The sequence below is a fragment of the Orycteropus afer genome, unplaced genomic scaffold (assembly GCF_000298275.1).
Source record: "Orycteropus afer afer isolate SDZICR_OR568_19922 unplaced genomic scaffold, OryAfe1.0 scaffold00083, whole genome shotgun sequence".
NCBI lineage: Eukaryota > Metazoa > Chordata > Mammalia > Tubulidentata > Orycteropodidae > Orycteropus > Orycteropus afer.
The window spans coordinates 6299621-6317924 of record NW_006921670.1 but is presented as its reverse complement, the minus strand read 5'-3'; the positions used below and the strand labels follow the sequence as shown (position 1 = coordinate 6317924).

Here is an 18304-nt window from a genome sequence, read left to right as displayed (position 1 = left end):
TTTTAAGTATGAAATGGAGCCTCCGTATTCTTTAGTAACAGCTTTTCAGGCCGTGGGCTTCTTGAAGGAAGCACCTCGGGAGGCAGCCTGCGTGGGGTCCCCTCCCGGCTACAGACCACTGACAGCCCTGGGCAAGCGACTTCTGTCTAAGCTTCAGCTGCTTCTCTCTTGGAAACAGATGGCTCTCTGCACCTCACAAGGCGGTTCGTGTGTATAGCAATGGCAGGTGTCCACCTGCAGTGGCGTGGAAGCCCCCGTCGTCCCCTTCCATTCTGGCTGCGTTGGGTCAGGAGTAGATGTGCTGGGGCGTGCGGACAAGGCTGTGGGCCTGAGGGGGGGGGTTCTTGAGTCTAAGCTGGAGCAGAGATGGGACCTGAGACGTCCACTTTCCAGGGCTGGACTAGCTTTCTATTCTCCTCTTCAATGTTCCAGAAACCTGGTGACCAAGCTTAGTTCAGCCGGGCAAGTGCCAACCAGGTGGCTTTCCTGCCATTCTGTCACTTGGGGTTATTATGACAAACCTGAAGCTCAGAGGTGCTGAAATTGCAGGACAGGACCCTATGGCCAGATAACTCTATAATGAGCTCATTGGCCATATACGCAGCACCCCGAGGGACAGAACCACTCCATCCTCCAGCCTACAGAAAAGTGGGACCTACATGTGGTGTGTGGGCAAGCAGAATGACCCTAAGGCTTCCGCTGAAGTCCAGCAAAGATCAGTTATGTGTGTCCTCTGCCCACAGAAAACACGGGAGGCACAGTGCTGTGTTGAGGCTAGTAGCTCGGTAAATGTTGGCTGCTTTGTTGTCGGTGCTGGGAGGAGGGTTAACAAAACCCTTCGGCGCCAAGGCAGAGGCATTTGGAGCGTTACTAACGCTAAGTAACAGGCATTGTGTTTGACTCACAGTTGAACCTGGAATGACAAACATAGGCCGTTCTCACGGCCAGTCCCCCAGCACTAGCCTTGCTGGCAGCTGCTCCCTTCTGGTCCAAATACCTGTGGCTACATTGTTCTGGCCTCTGTGGTTTGTGTCTGAGCTCAGTGTGTTCTCCGGAGAAGTGGTGGGTGGAGGCCCCGTATTGCTTCTTGCCCTTCTCCTCAGTACTCTCAAGAGTATGCGTTTCCTGTTTGGCTTGAATTTTGTCCACTCCAAGGGCTCAGATTACAGGTGGAGGGCTGTGCCATTTCTGGAGAGGGGCCCGCCCCTCCAGCCTCTGCCCCATCTCAGGGCTTCTCTCAGCGAAGTCCTGATGGGGGCACAGGAGTAGGGTGTGGGCTTTGGAGCTACACCATGTGCGTCTGTCTGATTCCTGCTTCTGCTACTTCCTGTGTGATTTTAGGCACATTCCTTAATCTCTCTGTGCCTTAGTGATTCCTTGAGAAGTCAAGGAATCGGTTTGGGCACAGTACTGAGAATAGCAGCGGGTGCATAGTAAGTGCTCAATTAAAGTTAACTCATTCCATCTTGAGTGGTTTTGGGGATACTGCATTACTCCTCATTTGCCTTCTCCCCAAGAACACTGAGGGTGGGCAGGTTGCCTTCAAGGCCCTGCAGGTTCTTGCCTTGCTAGTCCTGCCAGCTTAACTCTTACTTCTGTTTTCCTCGTTTACTTTCTGCAGCCACAGTGGCCTTTTTGTCTTGTCTTTGTTTTCCCCACAGCCTTTTATTCCTCAGACACATTGAGTCTTACCGACCTTTTGCAGGTTCTATTCCCTCGGTCTGAAAGCTCCTTCTGTAACTGGCTCCTCTTCACCATGCAGGCCTTAGACGTCAATCCCTCAGAGAGGCCGGCCCTGACGTCTCTGCTTAGTGTCTGTCTCTCCTCTAGAACACAAACGCCAGGTAAGCAGGGACTGCTCAGTCAATGTCGAATGACTGGGTGACAGGAAAGGAACCGCCCTGTGACATGGGTTCAGAGGCCCCAGGAAATGCTGTGTGTAGGGAAGAGGCTAGGAACGGCAGAGTTGGGTTTGAACCCCTGGACAACGGCACGGCCTTCCCATCGCTGAGCGTCAGTCTCTTCATCTGTAGATCAGACAGTCCCAGCTCCCTTGCAAAGCCATTCAGAGGCAGTGATGTAACAGCACATAGCACAGTCTGTGGCACATGCTTCAGAACAGTGGCTGTTAGACTCAGTCCTTTAGTGGCCTGTTAAAACGCAAAGCCATCTGGAAAGGGCACTCCTTGGAGCTGGCGTCAGTTCCTGGCACTTGGTGAGAATGAGTTTTGCACTTGTGAGTGGTGAGGGGCAGAGCAGCCAAGAAGGTTCTTGGCGCCTAAGGCAGGAGGGAGGAACAGAGAGGCTGGGACACTTGCCGGCCTGAGCGTAACCAGTCTCTGAGTGTCACCTTCATTGTCTCAGCAGAGGAACAGGCTGAATGATAATGTAGAAGGTTGCAGCGGGGATTAGGTCCCTGCGTGGTACAGATGGTTAGCTGCTTGCTCTATCATTAACGGAAAGGTCAGTGGTTTCAATCTCCCTCCCCAGAGGTACCTGGGAATCTATTCTTGAAAAATCACAGCCACTAAAAACCCCTTATGGAGCCCGATTCTACGCTGACACACATGGGGTCACCGTGAGTTCAAATCCCCTGGACTGTAGCTGGCCTGACTTTGGTTCTTTCTCATGCTGGTTCAATTCTCTCACAAGGGCAGCACGTGGTGGATGGCTCCCCCATCCTCCCTCTTCCCGGAAGAAAACTTCAAGATTTCTCCACTTTGCTCTGGTCCCCAGGCTGGGAGTGGAGGCCATCACATGGCTCTTCAATAAGGCCAAGCTTGGACAGCCCTCCTGGCCAGAGCCCACCACTCTACCCATTTTCCTCAGTCCACCTGGCAGAAAATACCAAGCCCTCCTCGCTGCACCCCTGCCTCTGTCCCAGAGGCCCACTGACAGCCTGCCTGGCATACAGGCCCTACTGTGGCCAGCTCGGCTGGCCCAACACATTTGGTCCAGGGCTGGTGGCAACATGCCCCTAGGAGCCTCGGCACGCATTTCCAGGGAGACAGCTGTGTGTGTGTGTGTGTGTGCATGTTTGTGTATGTGCACACACGCACACACGCATGCAAACATGCACTATCCCAGTTCTTCCAGGGACAACAGCCACAGGAAGGAAGGCGGGGAGGAGAGGTTGGGGCTCAGGTTGCAGATAGGATGTAGGTGGACGGGACAGAATGATGGACCACACCATCCTTTGCAGTTCACAGAGAAAACAACGTGGCACTTCACAGTTTGCAGACATTGTTACTTGGGTTACTCACGGATCCTGGCACCCAGCCTGTGCAGCTGGTATTCTTTTTCCCTTTCTCACTGATTGGGGATGGGCAGAGAGCAAGGCAAGGCATGACCAGGGGTCTCGCTCTGTCTCTGAGCATAAGCTGCCACACCTAGAAGCGACTGCCCAAGCGGGGGTGCTGCCTGCCCAGCTCAAGAGGAAGGGCTTGTTCAACCTAGGAGTGTGTTCTCATGCTACACAATTCTCAGAAAAGGAGGCCTAAGTGGCCAAGGCTGGCAGAAAGATGGAGGGCAGCCTCTGAGCCCAGCCAAGGCCCCATGGGGTGCGGGGGGTGGGGTATAAGGAGTTCACGATACAGTTTGGAGAAGCAGGGTCCTTCCAGAAGAAAAACGCGAGATGGGGCTGGAGTGAGTGGCGGAAAAGTACTAACGCTTGGAAGAGGATCCTTGGGAGAAAGGGCTGGAGCAGAAACAGGGAGAATAGCCCTTAGGGATTAGGGCCCAGAGACGCGGAGGGGAAACTGACTCAGAGCCTGGCGTACAGACACACCCTTTTGCTGGACATAGATTTCTCTGCTCAGAAAGAGGCTGGTCAGATGGGTGGACCCTGGTGATGGGCCACCAGGTGGCCATTGTAACCTGAAGCTGAGGGAGGCTCAGGCCTGGGCAGCTGCGTTTAGGAAAGTCTGCTTCTCCAGGGACAGGGAAGAGGGGGAGGTTCCATGCAGGCTGGGGTGGGAGCAAAAGGGAGCGGCCCCCAGGGTGGGACCTCCGGGAGATGTCGGAATTGTGAAATGGAGCAAGAGCCTGCGGGAGGCTGAGTCTAATGAGTGCACGTCTAGATTCTCACGCAAGACATTTCCCTCGCACCGGAGACAAGATATGCCGCGCACATGACCTAAACATGTGCTGAGGCTCAGTCACGGGGCTGGAGAAGGACCGAAAGTGAGGCGTTTGTAAACGTCCTCAGGGTCTGGGGAGCAACCACCCCCTTTCCATCTGACGGGGCGCCGCAGAACGTTGCCAGAGCAAGGGCCCGGGAGCCTGGCGGCACCCCTATTTCCTCAGGGGTGAGGGCAGGCCACCTCTGTGGTTTGCCTCCCAGTGGGCCCAAAGCCACAGTGATAGTGAATGGGGAGAGAAGCTGATTCAACAGGACCTCCTAGAGCTTGCCCATGCCTGTAACGTTCTAGAAAGTCTAGCGCTGTGTGGTGTGTGGACTCGAGGCAACAGGAACTCCTAGCGTTCACCCATGTCTGCACCATTCTAGAAAATCAAGGTCTGTGTGGTGTGTGAATTCCCTTTTCCCTTTTAAGGTAGATGTCTTTATTTTTATAAAGGATTTCAAAAGCTCAGGAGCTTTGGAAAGTGGCAGTTATTATGGGGGGACAGTAATGAGTGGGGTCTTTGCGGGGTACACTGATGCCCCCCGTTGGCCACAGGCACCTGCCAGTCCTGTGGGACCTCATGCTTCCGGCCATCTGTGTGATGCCACGTGCACAGGTGACAGGATGTGGCTGTGATGCTGGCCCGTGCTGCTGCAACCCACCCAGCAGTGCCAGACCCACAGTCCTCAGCCAGAGGCCAGCCAGCACTGGGCAAACCTCTCCCTAAGACCTTGGGCGTGTCCCCTCGGTGCCGGGCCCCAGGTCTGCCCACTGCAGTGAGTGAGGGGGACTCTCTGCCCGCAGGGCTCTGCAGACCAGTGGGAGTGCCAGCGGCCAGCAGCTGCTGCCACACTTCAAAGGCCTCGTGATCCTCATCTGAGGAGCAGTACCCTAAGTTGCCCCCAAGACCCCTTCCCTGTCCAGTTGGGAGCTGGACCCAAAGCTACATGACTGAGCCCCCCGGGGGTCCTGCCCTAAGCCCCGGGAGGGCTTTCCTCCCTTGGACACAGAGTCTGCTGTGACCAGAGTCAGCTGCCCAAGCCCACTGCCCACAGGTGAGAGGCGGACAGTGGCTGTGTGTCTGTCCCTGGGCTCCCAAGTCTGGGGGAGGGGGCTGACAGTCCTGTGGAAGGAAGTCTTGTGGGAGCAACCAGGGCCACCTGGTGATGGACTCTGTCAGGCGCCAGCATAGCAGGATGACGGGGTGGCCTGAGAAAGGTCTGCTGAGGGGACACGGGGTGGCAGAGGACAGCTGAGCAATGAGGACCTGGGTGTGAGTCCCTGGCATCTCAGAGAAGAGATCTGGAGGGATGTATTGGGTGGGGGACCCTGAACAAGCTGGCCTCTAGCCGACTGTGGCCTTGGGGGCCCTAGGCAGGATCGGGAGACACCTGGTGCCGGCCGTGGAGCTGCCTCGAGCCACGCCCTCCTCTGCCGCGTGTTTGCCTGTGGTATCCTAGGAACGCAGGGCTCCAGCCTGTGGTCCTGTTACATAACAGCCTTCATCCCAGCTGGAGTTCAGCCCTCGTGAGCAGGAGGCGAGGCGGTGCCCTGGGGACGCCTCTTCTCCAGACATGGGGCTCTGGCCGCCCAATCTCCAGTCTCCCCCTCTCCCCTACACACCCCAACATGCTGGGAGGGAACCTTAGAAGCAGCCAGCGTCCTTCTGGGTTTCCCCACCAGCCCCTCTTGTCTGCCCTGGCCCATGGGCACACAGCACCTGTCCGTGGCCGCCCCCTGAACAGCGTCCTGAAGCCGGCAGCCCCCAGGACAGACCCTGAATTGGTGTGGCACCCCCACACCTCCCCTCACCTGGCCCTCTCTGCACCCAGGAAGGGGTAAGGGCAGACCTCTGCTGGGGTCCCTCCCTCTCCTGGTGATGCCTGTCCTGCCACTGTGCCCGGGCTTGCCCCCTACCCTCAGGTACATGGGGAGCCTGCCAGCTCCGCCACCCCTGGCACCTACCTGCTCTCTTCTCTGGCCAAGGCAGAGAGTGCTCCAGCAGGGACTTGAGGACCTCGGGCATGTCCATGGCAGGGGCCACTCCGATCCGGTTGCAGCTCGCCATGGCCCGAGGGAGGCGCTTGCTCCAGGAGTTTGGAAGCAGCGGGAAGGCAGTGGCTGGCGGGGAGCTGCAGGCTCGGAGCAGGCGGGGCGGGAGCCCAGGGCAACCAATGAGGAGCTCGGGCCCGGCCTGCCCGGCCACCCTCTGCTTGGCCACCTGCCAGCTCCCGTCGCAGCCAGGCCTGGCCTTCCCTTCCCGCTGCCTGGCAGGAGGGCCAGCCGCGGCACGTGGAGCCACCGCGCCAATCCTCTGCCCGTGAGCTCAGCCTGTTATCTAACTGCAAAGGGAAGTTCTTCCCCAGGCTGCGAGCCAGCACCCGGGCTGCCAGGTGAGAACGGGAAGTGCAGCTCCACGCCCACAGGCAGCTCCCACACACCGAGGCCCAGCCGAAGGCGGCCGCCATGGAAACCACCGGGCGGGGTCCTGAGACCCCAGCCAGAGGGAAGGACTCAGGCAGGACCAGCCCCCAGGCAGCCCGGCACCAGGGACACACCCTGTGCTGGCAGGCACAGACACATGGAGGGTGCGTGCGATCACCGGTGAGTGGTGAACTTCCGGTTGCTAGCAACTTCTGCTGGGGCTGTGAGCACAGGGCCCTGCAGGGGGCGTCCATGCGGCCTGCACCTCTGCCAGGGTGGGGTCTCGAACAACTCACGCAGTTGTTCTGGCTCTCAGTTCCTCTCGGTTCCCAAACCGTTAAGTGCAGTGAGCTCCAAGGTTCCTTCCAGCTCCAGTTCTGTGTCTCTCGCTGACTTCTACGCACTCCTCGGCTGCTTTCCAAATGCCATTTTGCACAAAATCCAATACTTCAGGAACCAACCGTTCTGGCCTCTCCCCTTACTAACAGCTCTCCTCTCATCACTTCCTTCTTTCCCGGACAGCTCTCTCCAAATTACGTCTTCTCCCAAATTAATAATAAAAACATAATCATTTTAATTTTTGAATACAAAAAAAAGCCAGTTGTGTGGTTCAGAGCGCAAACCATCCTAAAGGTGTGCTCAGAAATGGCTTGCCTCCCCACACCCTTCCCTTCTCAGTTTTTGTTAGTCCCTTGTTTCTCCAGCATCCATAAGGTTTTGCAGTGGTGAAGGAAAGGCCCCTTACTCTGTCTGCTGCTCCCAGCTTCATCCCTGGGATGAAGGGATGACTAGGTGACCCCCTGCAGTGAACTTTGCCTAGGTGACCCTCCTGAGCCAAGACAACCTTCACACAAAGGTAGGAGGGGCAGGTACCCCAGAGCATGACTTCAGAGGTGACAGGAAAGGACCTTGCACGTCCCCAGAATATCCTCGTGGTGCATGACAGCTTGTGCTTGTGAGTTCTGTAGACGACTCCGTATTGCAAATGTGTGCAGCCTCTCAGACTCTGAATGAGTGCTGACCTGCATCCTGGGAGGATTTCACATTAAATTACATAGAGGGCCAGGCAACCTCCAACCCTGAAGGAATTTCATGCCACTAGGGTGGCGTAGTGCCTAAGGCATTGGACTGCTAACCAGAAAGCTGGCGGTTCAAACCCACCAGCCACTCCTCGGAAGGAAGATTGAGCAATCTACTTCCATAGTGATACCGCCTCAGAAACCCAAGGAGGGGTCGCTCTGAGTCAGGTCCGACTCAATAGCAGTGAGTTTGGTTGTTTTTGTGTGTGTGGGAGTGGTCAGTCAAAGGAGCTCTGGTGGCGTAGTGGATAAGGCATTTGGCTGCTAACCAGAAGGTCAGTAGTTGAGATCCACCAGCCGTTCCATGGAAGGAAAATTGGGCGATCTACTGCTGTGAAGATTTATAGCCTCGGAACCCCCATGGGGGTCGCTGAGTCAGAAGCAACTTGATGGCAATGAGTTTTTTTGGTTTGGGAGTCAATCCACCCAGAAGAACCTGAACTTTGCATCGTGGTATCAGCTGGCAGCACCACCTGTGGCTGGCAGGGGTCACAGCCATAGCTGGCTGGGCCAGGTGCTGAGGAGGTCAGAGGCAGGGCCACACTAGCCACATCTGGGAGGGGGCAAGGCACACACACAGCTGGAGATGTTGGCGGGGCCACGTGGCAGGGGTGTTGGGACCATCTGGACTTCCAGGCTCAGAGGTCTGATGCCCACTCAGGTGGTCTGGGGTCCTTATCCAGGCCACTGAGCCCATCCGCACCCCCTACCCTTGAGCTTCCATTGACTGCATTTGCCTCCGGTTCACTGCAAACGCTGTGTCCTTTATGTGTGGGCGGTGAGGGCTCCTGACAGGGAAGCCGTGACGTCCTGCTTGCCCCGTGTGGTCAAGCACAAGCCCTTAGCAGACAAAACTGGACTCCTGCACTGTCCCACTGGGGAAACTGAGGCCCAGACTGCAGAAGAAACTGATCAAGAACACTCACTCTGCCTGACCCTTTTTGTCGGCCAGTGCCGCACACTGAAATTCCAGACCAGAAAGTGAAGATACGAGAAGAGGGAGATGCTAATTGGTTGGTCACCGATCAGGCAGGCCCAGTGGCTGGGGCTGCCCCTGGCCTAGAGCCAGGATATCTTCTCCTGCCTCAGAGACAGGTCCCCCAGGCCAGAGCCGAGGTCTGGGAGGCTGCAGGGGGCTCCTCCAGTGTATTTGTGGGAGTCTATGGGGATGCTGTTTTTGGCAGAGCCCTCCAGGCAGGACCTTCTCTCGAGGGGGTGCAGAGCTGCCCCCCAGCCCGTGCCTGCAGGCCCCTGACAATCTCCCCACATGCCTGTCCTCAGAAGCAGCTGTCCTGCAATGGAGGCAGGGACAAGGGCAGGTGCGACATTGGCTCGTGGGGTTCACAGCAGCCTTGCTCATGGGACCGAAGATCAGAGATGGACTGTCCAAGCCTGCGCTGGCCGTGAGGGGGTGGGTTAGCAGCCACTGACCAACATCTGGACTCCACGGGTGCATGAAAAGGCCCATGTGAACCGGGGTCACGCGAAAGGCAGAACACTAAGTGTACGCAGAGCGTTTCTAATCGCTGTCAAGTTGATTCTAACTCCTGGTGACCCCATGTGTGCAAAGCAGAACTGTTTCACAAAATGTCCAAGGCCATGGCCTTTCAGAAGCAGAGACAGGCCTGGCAAGGCCCTTCTTCTGAGGAAGCTCTGGATGGGTTTGAACTGCCGACTTTTCAGTTAGGAGTCCAGTACTTAACCACATACATACACCCCCAGGGAGCCTGCACACAGACTATAATGATGTAAAAACATTTGTAAAGCCCCAGTTACCATTCCACCTCCTCCAGAAAGCTCTCTTTGGTTCCCCAGCCTGGATGAGGTACCCCCCCTGGTACCCTAAGTATCTCCCCCCCACTGCCCCCATCACATCATCCCACAATCTTCTATTTAGGTCAGTCTCCCTATCCTGCAGACTGTGAATTCAAAGGAGCCAGTTGCTTTAGGTATCTGGTATCCTCGGGCCTGGGGTAGATGCTCGGTTAATGCTTATCAACCAGAGTGAATTTAAGAGAATTTAAGACGTTCCTGGGTGATGCTCCGTCACTAACCCAAAGGCTGGCAGTTCAAGTGCCCTCATAGGTGACTTGTAAGAAAGACCTGGCACTGTGTTTCTGAAAGATCAACCATTGAAACCCCGTCCAGCGCGCACCCCTGCTCTGACACACTTGGGGTGCCAAGACTCAGAGTTGACAACAACTGGTTTGTTTCTTGTTTACGAGGATTTAAGAATTGATGTCCACTGGAGCTGTGGTGGCGTAGTGGGGAAGGCACTTACCTGCTACTAACAGTGTCAGTGGTTCAAACCCACCAGCTGCCCTGTGGGAAGAAGATGAGACAATCTACTTCCATAAAGATTTAGAGCCTGGGAAACCCAACAGGGATTGCTGAGTGAGAACCAACTCAGTGGCAGCAGGTTTGGTTTTTGTGGGGCTCACTGAAGTCCTTTTAAGTTTCTGAGTTCAAGGAAGGTACTGACGCCTGGCCAAGGTAGGAGTTGGCAGCGCTGCTTTGGGGTTTTCCTGGTGTGGCCACAGCACAGGTGCCAAGAACCACAGGCCACGAAGGGACCTTTGCCAGCTCCCAGTCTTTGCTCTGGGCACCTTCACTGAATCTCTGAGCTACGCGATATGGACACCAGACGTGCAGGGCTGCTGGTGCAGAGAAAGGGCTCAGAGGCTGCTTGTCATTCATCCCCCACGTACCAAACAGCAGCGTGCCTACTGCATACCTGGCCACGGGAGCTCCTGGCCCAGGAGATGCCCTGCCCTCAGAGAATTCACAGGCCTGTGACATCTGTCCCTGGGGCCACTGTATACTGGGGTCAGAAGCTGGACACGTGCAGCCTTTCCCACTGGGACCCCCTGCGGCCACAATCAAGCCACCCCAGCAGCTTCCGGTGTCCCCATTGAGAAGACCTGCTTTGATGTGCTTTTCCTTTGGAAAGATGAGGAAACGGTCCATGTGGCTTTGGCCGTCCTTGGGCCCAGCGGAGACAGGGCTGTGTTGGGACCACATTTCAGAGCATGGCCCGACCCCGCGCCTTCCTGGAAAAGCCATATCCAGAAAGGGCAGAGGTCAGCAGTCTGGAACCAGGATGGCACCCATGGGAAGAGCAGGAAGGGGGGGTACCACGGGACCACTCTATGCACAGGACCACAAGAGGGCAGGAGTGGACCTTGTGGCAGCCACGGGCCACTTACACAGAGCACAGTGTGTCCCCGCCAGCAAGGTGCTGCCAGAGAGCTGGGGGCAGCCGGGTGGGGTGTGTACATGGGGACACAGACCTCCTGCCCCTCGACCTTCAGAATGTCCACCTTGAGGCCTGCCCAGTGCCAGCCTGGCCCCAAGCACCAGGTGGGGAGGAACAGGAGCGACACCTTGGGGACAGAGGTCAAAGTGCACGTTTATTTTCTAGAACAAAGGCTAAAAGGAGCAAATTTCTTTCATTTTATTTTAAGGACAAAAATTGTTATTAAAACATCTACATTATTATCAAGATACTAGACCTTATGAATATTTAATATTAAAGTGTGGTATTCTTTTATTAAGTTTTAATACACAGACACCTTTAAAGGACCATTAAACTGATTACTGCCCAGCTGAGAAATGCAGCCTCCCCGGCCCCCATCACAAAGGGACACTCACGTTAGTGGTACCACCCTCATCACCTGTCTGCCATGCCATCTTGTCCTGGGGGTGGGTATGAGCCCAATTCAACTCGCCGAGCCTCCGGGCCCTCCCTTAGAGGGGCCAGTCTATTTCCCTCCTGACACTCCAGCTTCCCCTTCTCGTCCCAGCCCTGGCCAGGCCAGGCCACCCTGGATTCCAAGGCCCCCGGAAGGTTGGAAGAGAAAAATCTGGATTCGAATCCTGTTCTTTTGGGTGGAGACGCACACCTCGTTCTCTTTCCCTGAGCACTCGCGCTCTCTCCCCACTGGGCTCTGGTGGCCTGGGAGATGACCAGGCAGAGGTGGGCCAGGTGGGGGCCACCCCACCCCCAAATCACCTCTGGCCAAGTCCCTGTCTCCTCCCATCCGGCCACTGATGACCCAGAAACACTTCCAATCATGCCAGGTGGCTGCATTTCCTGGCCAAGTCCTTTATCTTCAGCCTTCATTAGAAGTGACCCCTTGGATACCACACACATATATCATATTATATAGAGCGATATATTTAATACCTGTGTATATATGCATCAGGGGGCGACATATATACACACTAGAAACAAGGCTGGTGACGACAGACTGCAACACCACGGACCAGGGGACAAGTGTCTTCAACATTCAGGACCACAGCCCCCGCCTTGGGTGTGGTTGTTCCTCCCCCAACCATGCGACCAGCACCCAACTCCTCAGTGCTGGCCGACTGGGGGTGGGTCAGGGAAGAGGAAAGGGTGCATGCCACGGTTATTGGGAAAAAGGTGGGCGGTGGCAGCGAGAAGAACAGGGTTCCTGGCTGCCAGTGCCCCTCGTCACCTCATCCTCACGCTGTCAGTCGTTGCTCAAGGAAAACTAAGGGGTCCTGTTCTCTCCATCTCACCCCCAGCCCAGCCTGGGTCCCTGGTTCCTTCTGGGGGTGCCCACTCCTTGTGACAATGGAGTGGGGTATTCTGGAATGTCTGGGGAACCGAGGGAGGCGGGGTCTGCCCGTGGGGGAGGGATGGAGAGGAGGGGGTGCATACATGTCAGACGAGAGGGACAGGAGAGGGCTGGGAGGGTGGGGTGGGGCTGAGGGTCAGCTGGAGTCCCAGGCAACTCAGGGATCAGGGCGGAGTTGGGACAGATGGTCATAACTGAATTCTGGGTCTATGGAAGAGGACCCTGCTGGGCCCCCAAGACAGAGGGGTAAAGTCTAATTCTGGAGTGGCCCTTGGTGTCCAAGGCTGATCTCTCCTCTCCACCTCCCTGCTCACCCCCATGCAGATCCTGAGCTCATCAGTGGACTGTCCCTTATCACTTCTCCTTAGAGGCAGCCGGGGCTGAGATTTTCAGTGGGGACGTAACCTCTCCTGCTACCCCTATACCCACTCTCAAGAGGGACAAGTCCCTTCCCTAGCCTGCAGCTGCCTGGACCCCAGCTGTGCACCCCACCGCTGCCCACCCATAATGGGCCCTGAGTCTCTGCTTCGTGCTGTGGGCTGGAGACCCTGGCAGGTTGCGCTTCCCCTCTGGGCCTCAGTTTTTCTATCTGCGAAATGGGGGTTTGGGCGGGAGCATCCCCATAGACTCTGAGGAGCTAGCATCCACATTCAGGGCCCACGATGGAAGGGCCTGGCAGGGGGCTGTCATTGGAGAGAACATGACCCCTCACTCAGGCTGCAGGGATCATCCAGCCTAGCCCCTCCCTCCTCCCACCCAGAGGAGAAACTGGGGCCTGAGGGGTAGGCGATCAGTAAGTCTTCCCAGCTCCATCCCAGGGTGACATTTTAAAGCTAAAGGGGCCTCCTGCCTTAGGCTGTGTCCTGATCTAACCTCAGCGAGGTGAGGGGGCTGGGGCAGGGAGAAGGATCCTCCTGCTGCAGGTTCAAGTGGGGACCCCAGGCTCCCCAGCCCTGAGTGTTGGGCCCCCTTTAGGAGTAGACAGAAGTTAAAGCTGTAGGCTGAAGCTGGAGGGGCCAACAGGGCTCCCTCCAGCCAGGAGAGCCCTGCGGTGAGGGGTGGCTGTCCAGGGTTGCAGCAGGACAAGGACCCTGGGGCCACATGGGCTGCAGCGCATTCACCTGGGTCTGCACACCTGGGCAGTGGGGGCAGAGAGGACGGACGGGTCCCAGGGGGCTGGGGGCTGCCTCATGAGGGCAGCCCCCAGCCCCCAGCCCCAGCCTGCCCTGGCCCCTCTTCCAGGCCCTCTGTCTCAACCTTGCCCTGACCCAGGACTTGACCTGCAGTCAAGACCTGGCCCTACTCCCCAGTGGTGGTGGTGGTGGTGGTAGTGGTGGCGGCAGCGGTGGTGGCAGGGGCTTCAGGGACAGTGGTGTCCCCACCCTCTTGCAGCAGGAAGTTGTACTTGCCGAAGTCATCGTCCCGTGGGCACAGAAGCATGTCCTTGCGGGCTTTGGCCAGCTTCTGCTTCAGCACCTCCCGCCGGTCCAGCCACTCGGTGAGCTCCTCCTGCCCGTGGGCACAGCGGCACTTGTCCCCATCTGGGCAGGCCTTGCCCTTCTGGAGCCTGTGGGCGGGAGGGTTTCGCTGCACACACCCTGGCCCTTTCTGCAACCTCTCCCTGGGATCTGGCCCAGGGCTGGAAAGCAGGGGGATGGGCAGGTCTGAGCCCCTTGCCCCATCTATACCCATACCTAACCAAAACCAACCTGAACCCACTGTCCTCGAGTCATTTCTGACTCATAGCAACCCTGCAGGACAGAGCACAACTGCCCCACGGGGTTTCCAAGGCTGTGATCTTTATGGACGCATTGAACATCAATGACCAGAGACCCGATGAGGTGTGGGATGACATCAAGGACATCATATGTGAAGAAAGCATACAGTCAATCAGAAGACAGGAAAGGAAGACAAGACCAAAATGGATGTCAGAAGAGACTCAACTTACTGCCATCGAGTCGGATCCGACTCATAGTGACCCCTCCTTGAGTTTCCAAGGCAGTATCACAATGGAAGTAGATTGCCCAATGTTCCTTCCGAGGAGTGGCTGGTGGGTTTGAACCACTAGACTTCTGGTTAGCAGTCAGATGCCTTAGGCACTAGGCTACCAGTCAATTATTATAATGAAATCTGCAAAGACCTGGAGTTAGAGAACCAAAAGGGAAGAACACGTTTGGCATTTCTCAAGCTGAAAGAAATGAAGAAAAAATCCTTGAGCTATAGTACTGAAGGATTCTATGGGCAAAATACTGAATGATGCAGGAAGCATCAAAAGAAGATGGAAGGAAAACCCAGAGTCACTGTCCAAAAAGAATTGGTTGATGTTCATTTATTTCAGGAGGTGGCATATGATCAAGAATCAACGGTATTGAAGGAAGGAGTAGAAACTGTACTGAAGGAACTGGTGAAGAACAAGGCTCCAGGAGTTGATGGAATACCCACTGAGAAGTTTCAACAAATGGATGCAGCTCTGAAGGCACTCACTTGGCTCTGCCCAGAAATTTTGAGTACAGCTGCCTGGCTAACTGACTAGAAGAGATCCGTATTTGTACCCTTTCTAAAGAAAGGTGATCCAAGAGAATGTGGAAATCATCGAACAATATCATTAGCATAACACGCAAGTAAAATTTTGCTGAAGATAATTCAAAAACAGTTGTAGCCATATATTGCCAGGGAACTTCCAGAAATGCAAGCCGGATTCAGAAGACGTGGAATGAGGGATAGCCTTGCTGATGTTGGATGGATCTTGGCTGAAAGCAAAGAATACTAGAAAGATGCTTACTTGTGTTTTATTGACTATGAAAAGGCATTCAACTGTGGATCATAACAAATTATGGATAACTTTGTGAAGAATGGAAATTCCAGGACACTTAATCGTGCCCATGAGGAATTTGTACATAGACCAAGAGGCAGTAGTTCAAACAGAACAAGAGGACACTGCATGGTTTAAAATCAGGAAGGGTGTGCATCTTGGTTGTATCCTTTCACCTTACTTATTCAACCTGTGTGGTGACAGATAATCTGAGATGCTGAACATGATACCAGGATCGGAGGAAGACCCATTAACAACCTGCGATATGCAGATGACACAACCTTGCTTGCTGAAAGTGATGATGACTTGAAGCACTTATGGATGAAGATTGGAGACTACAATCTGAAGTATGTATTACACCTCAACATAAAGAAAACAAAAATCCTCACAAGTGGACCAATAAACAATATCAGGATAAATGGAGAAAACATTGAAGTCGTCAGGGATTTCATTTTACTTGGATCCTCAGTCGATACCCATGGAAGCAGCAGTCAAGAAATCAAATGACGGATTGTACTGGGCAAAGGTGCTGCAAAAGACCTCTTCAAAGGGTTAAGATGCAAAGATGTCACTAAGACTAAGGTGCACCTCACCTAAGCCATGGTATTTTCAATTGCCTCATATGCACGTGAGAGCTGGACAATGAATAAGGAAGACAGAAGAAGAGTTGATGCCTTTGAGTTGTGGTGTTGGTGAAGAATACTGAAAATACCACGGACTGCCAGAAGAATAAACAAGTCTGTCCTGGAGGAAGTGCAGTCGGAATGTTCCTTGGAAGCAAGAATGGCCAGACTTTGTCTTGCCTACTTTGGTCGAATTGTCAGAAGGGACCATTCCCTGGAGAAGGATATCATGCTTGGTAAGGTGGAGGGTCAGTGAAAAAGGGGAAGGCCCTCAACAAGATGGATTGACACAGTGGCTGTGACGGTGGGCTCAGGTATAGCAGGGATTGTGAGGCTGGCACAGGACTGGGCAGCGTTTCACTCTGTTGTACATGGGATCGCTTTCAGTTGGAACCAACTCAGTGGCACCGAACGACAGCCCTCTTTATGGAAGCAGACTGCCACGTCTTTCTCCCCTGGAGCAGTGGTGGTTTTGAACTGCTGACTTTCGGGGTAGCAATCAAGCTGCACCACCAGGGTCGGCACACTGGCCTTACCACCCCTGCACTCCAGCTCCAGGGCCAGCCTGTGGCCTCCGCTGCATCAGGCCTACCCCGGCCTGCTGGGCCCTCCACGTGCGCCCCGCGGCCCAGCCTCCCCAAGGCACCTGTCGCAGAGCCGGAACTCGCCCATGGGGAAGCGGTAGGCCCAGCCGCTGGCGTCGCTGTCCGACGTGAAGACCTTCTCCTTGTGCTTCTCGGACTGGATGTGCTGCTGCCACTGCTTCTTGCTGTTGCTGTTCTTGCCGCAAAGCCAGCAGTGGTACCCCATCTGCAGGCGAGGCACCGTGGGCTCCCACACTGCCGCCCGCCCATCTCCTCCAGCCACCCTCCCGTCAGGCTTGCCAGCCCTGCTCGTCATCTGGAGGCACAGCCACCACGGGCGCCCGCCCCGCCACCTGCAGCCTCCTCCAGCCACCCTCCTGTTGGGCTCGCGGGCCCCTGCTCCCCCTCCCTAGCAGGGGCGTTACCATGATGTCTGCGTAGTCTGTGGGCATCTGGATGGGCTTCTCTCCTTCCCGGGAGCTGATCGGGGTCCCCTCCCCTGGCTTTCCAGGATTATGTTTCTTCAGCCACATGTCATAGGTCTGCTGCATGTCCAGGACTGCGCAGAGGCCAGGGACAGAGGGCCTGGTGAGGTGCCTTCTCCACCCAGTCTGCCCGTGACCCTGCCCATGGCTCGACTCCCTCTGCAGATCACAAGCCTGCTGGGCTGCCTGGCCCCAGCCTCAGCCCGCCACCGACCAGAGACCATGTGGGCGTGGTTGAGGTGCCGGAGCAGGTCCTGGGCAGCGATGGTGGGTAACAGAGAGTGCTGCGGCCTGCTGAGGCGCTGGGTGGCCCGCAGTGGGGAGGCCCCACCCTGCCCGCCTACCCACTCACTCTTGTTTTCCTTCATGAAGGTCCACATGTCCCTTTCCTCGGGGCTGTGTGCGAAGGAGCAATTCCCCACGTACTGGCATTTGCGACCGTTCTGCGCATGGATGCAGAGCTGTGGAAGGCCGTGGGGGGGCGGCTGAGTCTGGCTGTACGACCTTACTGCCTCCACCCTCCCACGCCCCAGGGCCCTCGGCCACCCATGTCGCCCTCAGCACTCACGTCGTATTGCTGCGGGAAGTTACGGATGGATGGCAGTGGTCGCACTGACACCCACTTCCTCTTGGCTTTGGACATCACCAGAAGGACGCGCCGCTCCTTGGTCCAGCTGCAGGGCAGAGTGGGAGGCTGGTTGGGGGAGGCTTGGGGCCTCCCCCACGGCACTAGGGCCCAGCCTGCTGAGCCCGCCCGGGGCTGCTCACCAGTGCCGGGCCTTGGCACTGCAGTACTTGAGGTCCTTGTCTGGCTCCACCACCTGCCCATTCCGCCAGCACTGGCCACACACGAACTTCATCTGTAGGTCAAAGGTACTGGGTCCGTGTGTCCGCGGGGTGCCCTGTGGAGGTGGGGAGAGGATCAGCACAGCCACAGGCACTGGGCCTTGCTCTGGGGATCTGCCACACACGATGCATCCGGGAGAGTCAGGGCTGCTGGGAGCCTTGGAAAGGGCCGGCCTACTTCCTGCTCTTCCCACTGCAGGCCACGTGGCTTCCCAGTGTGGGAGGCAGGCTTGGAAGAGCCGGTGACACCTAGCTCATTGGGCCAGCCCCCCACCCCCACCCCGCTGCATCCACACCCCTTGGAGCCTACGCTGTGGGACCGTTTGCATTGCCTTGGGCTTGGCACGCCACACACCTCCCTGCCTTTGCACATGCTGTTCCCTCTGCCTAGAATGCCCTTCTTCCATTCTTTATCCAGCTCGTTCCCAACTGTCTTTCAAATTCAGCTCAAGCACCACCTCCTCCAGGAAGCCTTCCCTGGAGCTCTCTCTTCTAACTCACAGGTGCCCACCCTCTGAGCTCCCACAGAACCTGAACTACCACGTGCCGTTCTCTCGTCCAACCATGAGCACTGGGCCTGGGAGGGAGCAGGGGCCACTGCAGAGGTGAGGGGCAGGGCCCTGGGCTTTGGTCCCTCCTTCCAGGCCAAAGCCCCACCATGTCCCTTCCCCATCCTCTGCCCCGGCCTTTTCTTTGCAGGCAGGAGAGCCTACTCCTTTGCAC

General features: G+C 56.2%; 2 protein-coding genes across 2 annotated transcripts in view; both read right to left on the bottom strand.

Moving 5' to 3' along the window:
- The window catches only part of TEF (TEF transcription factor, PAR bZIP family member), a 21428-nt gene extending 15236 nt beyond the window's left edge, over window positions 1-6192 (bottom strand). The window contains exon 1 of the mRNA XM_007941703.1: window positions 6090-6192. Coding sequence (XP_007939894.1) covers window positions 6090-6192 — 103 coding nt within the window. The remainder of the gene's footprint in view (window positions 1-6089) is intronic.
- Window positions 6193-13530: 7338 nt separating this feature from the next.
- The window catches only part of ZC3H7B (zinc finger CCCH-type containing 7B), a 40067-nt gene continuing 35293 nt past the window's right edge, over window positions 13531-18304 (bottom strand). The window contains exons 16-21 of the mRNA XM_007941777.1: window positions 17504-17637; window positions 17304-17409; window positions 17088-17196; window positions 16676-16809; window positions 16313-16476; window positions 13531-13798 (exon numbers count right to left, since the gene is read on the bottom strand). Coding sequence (XP_007939968.1) covers window positions 13531-13798; window positions 16313-16476; window positions 16676-16809; window positions 17088-17196; window positions 17304-17409; window positions 17504-17637 — 915 coding nt within the window. The remainder of the gene's footprint in view (window positions 13799-16312; window positions 16477-16675; window positions 16810-17087; window positions 17197-17303; window positions 17410-17503; window positions 17638-18304) is intronic.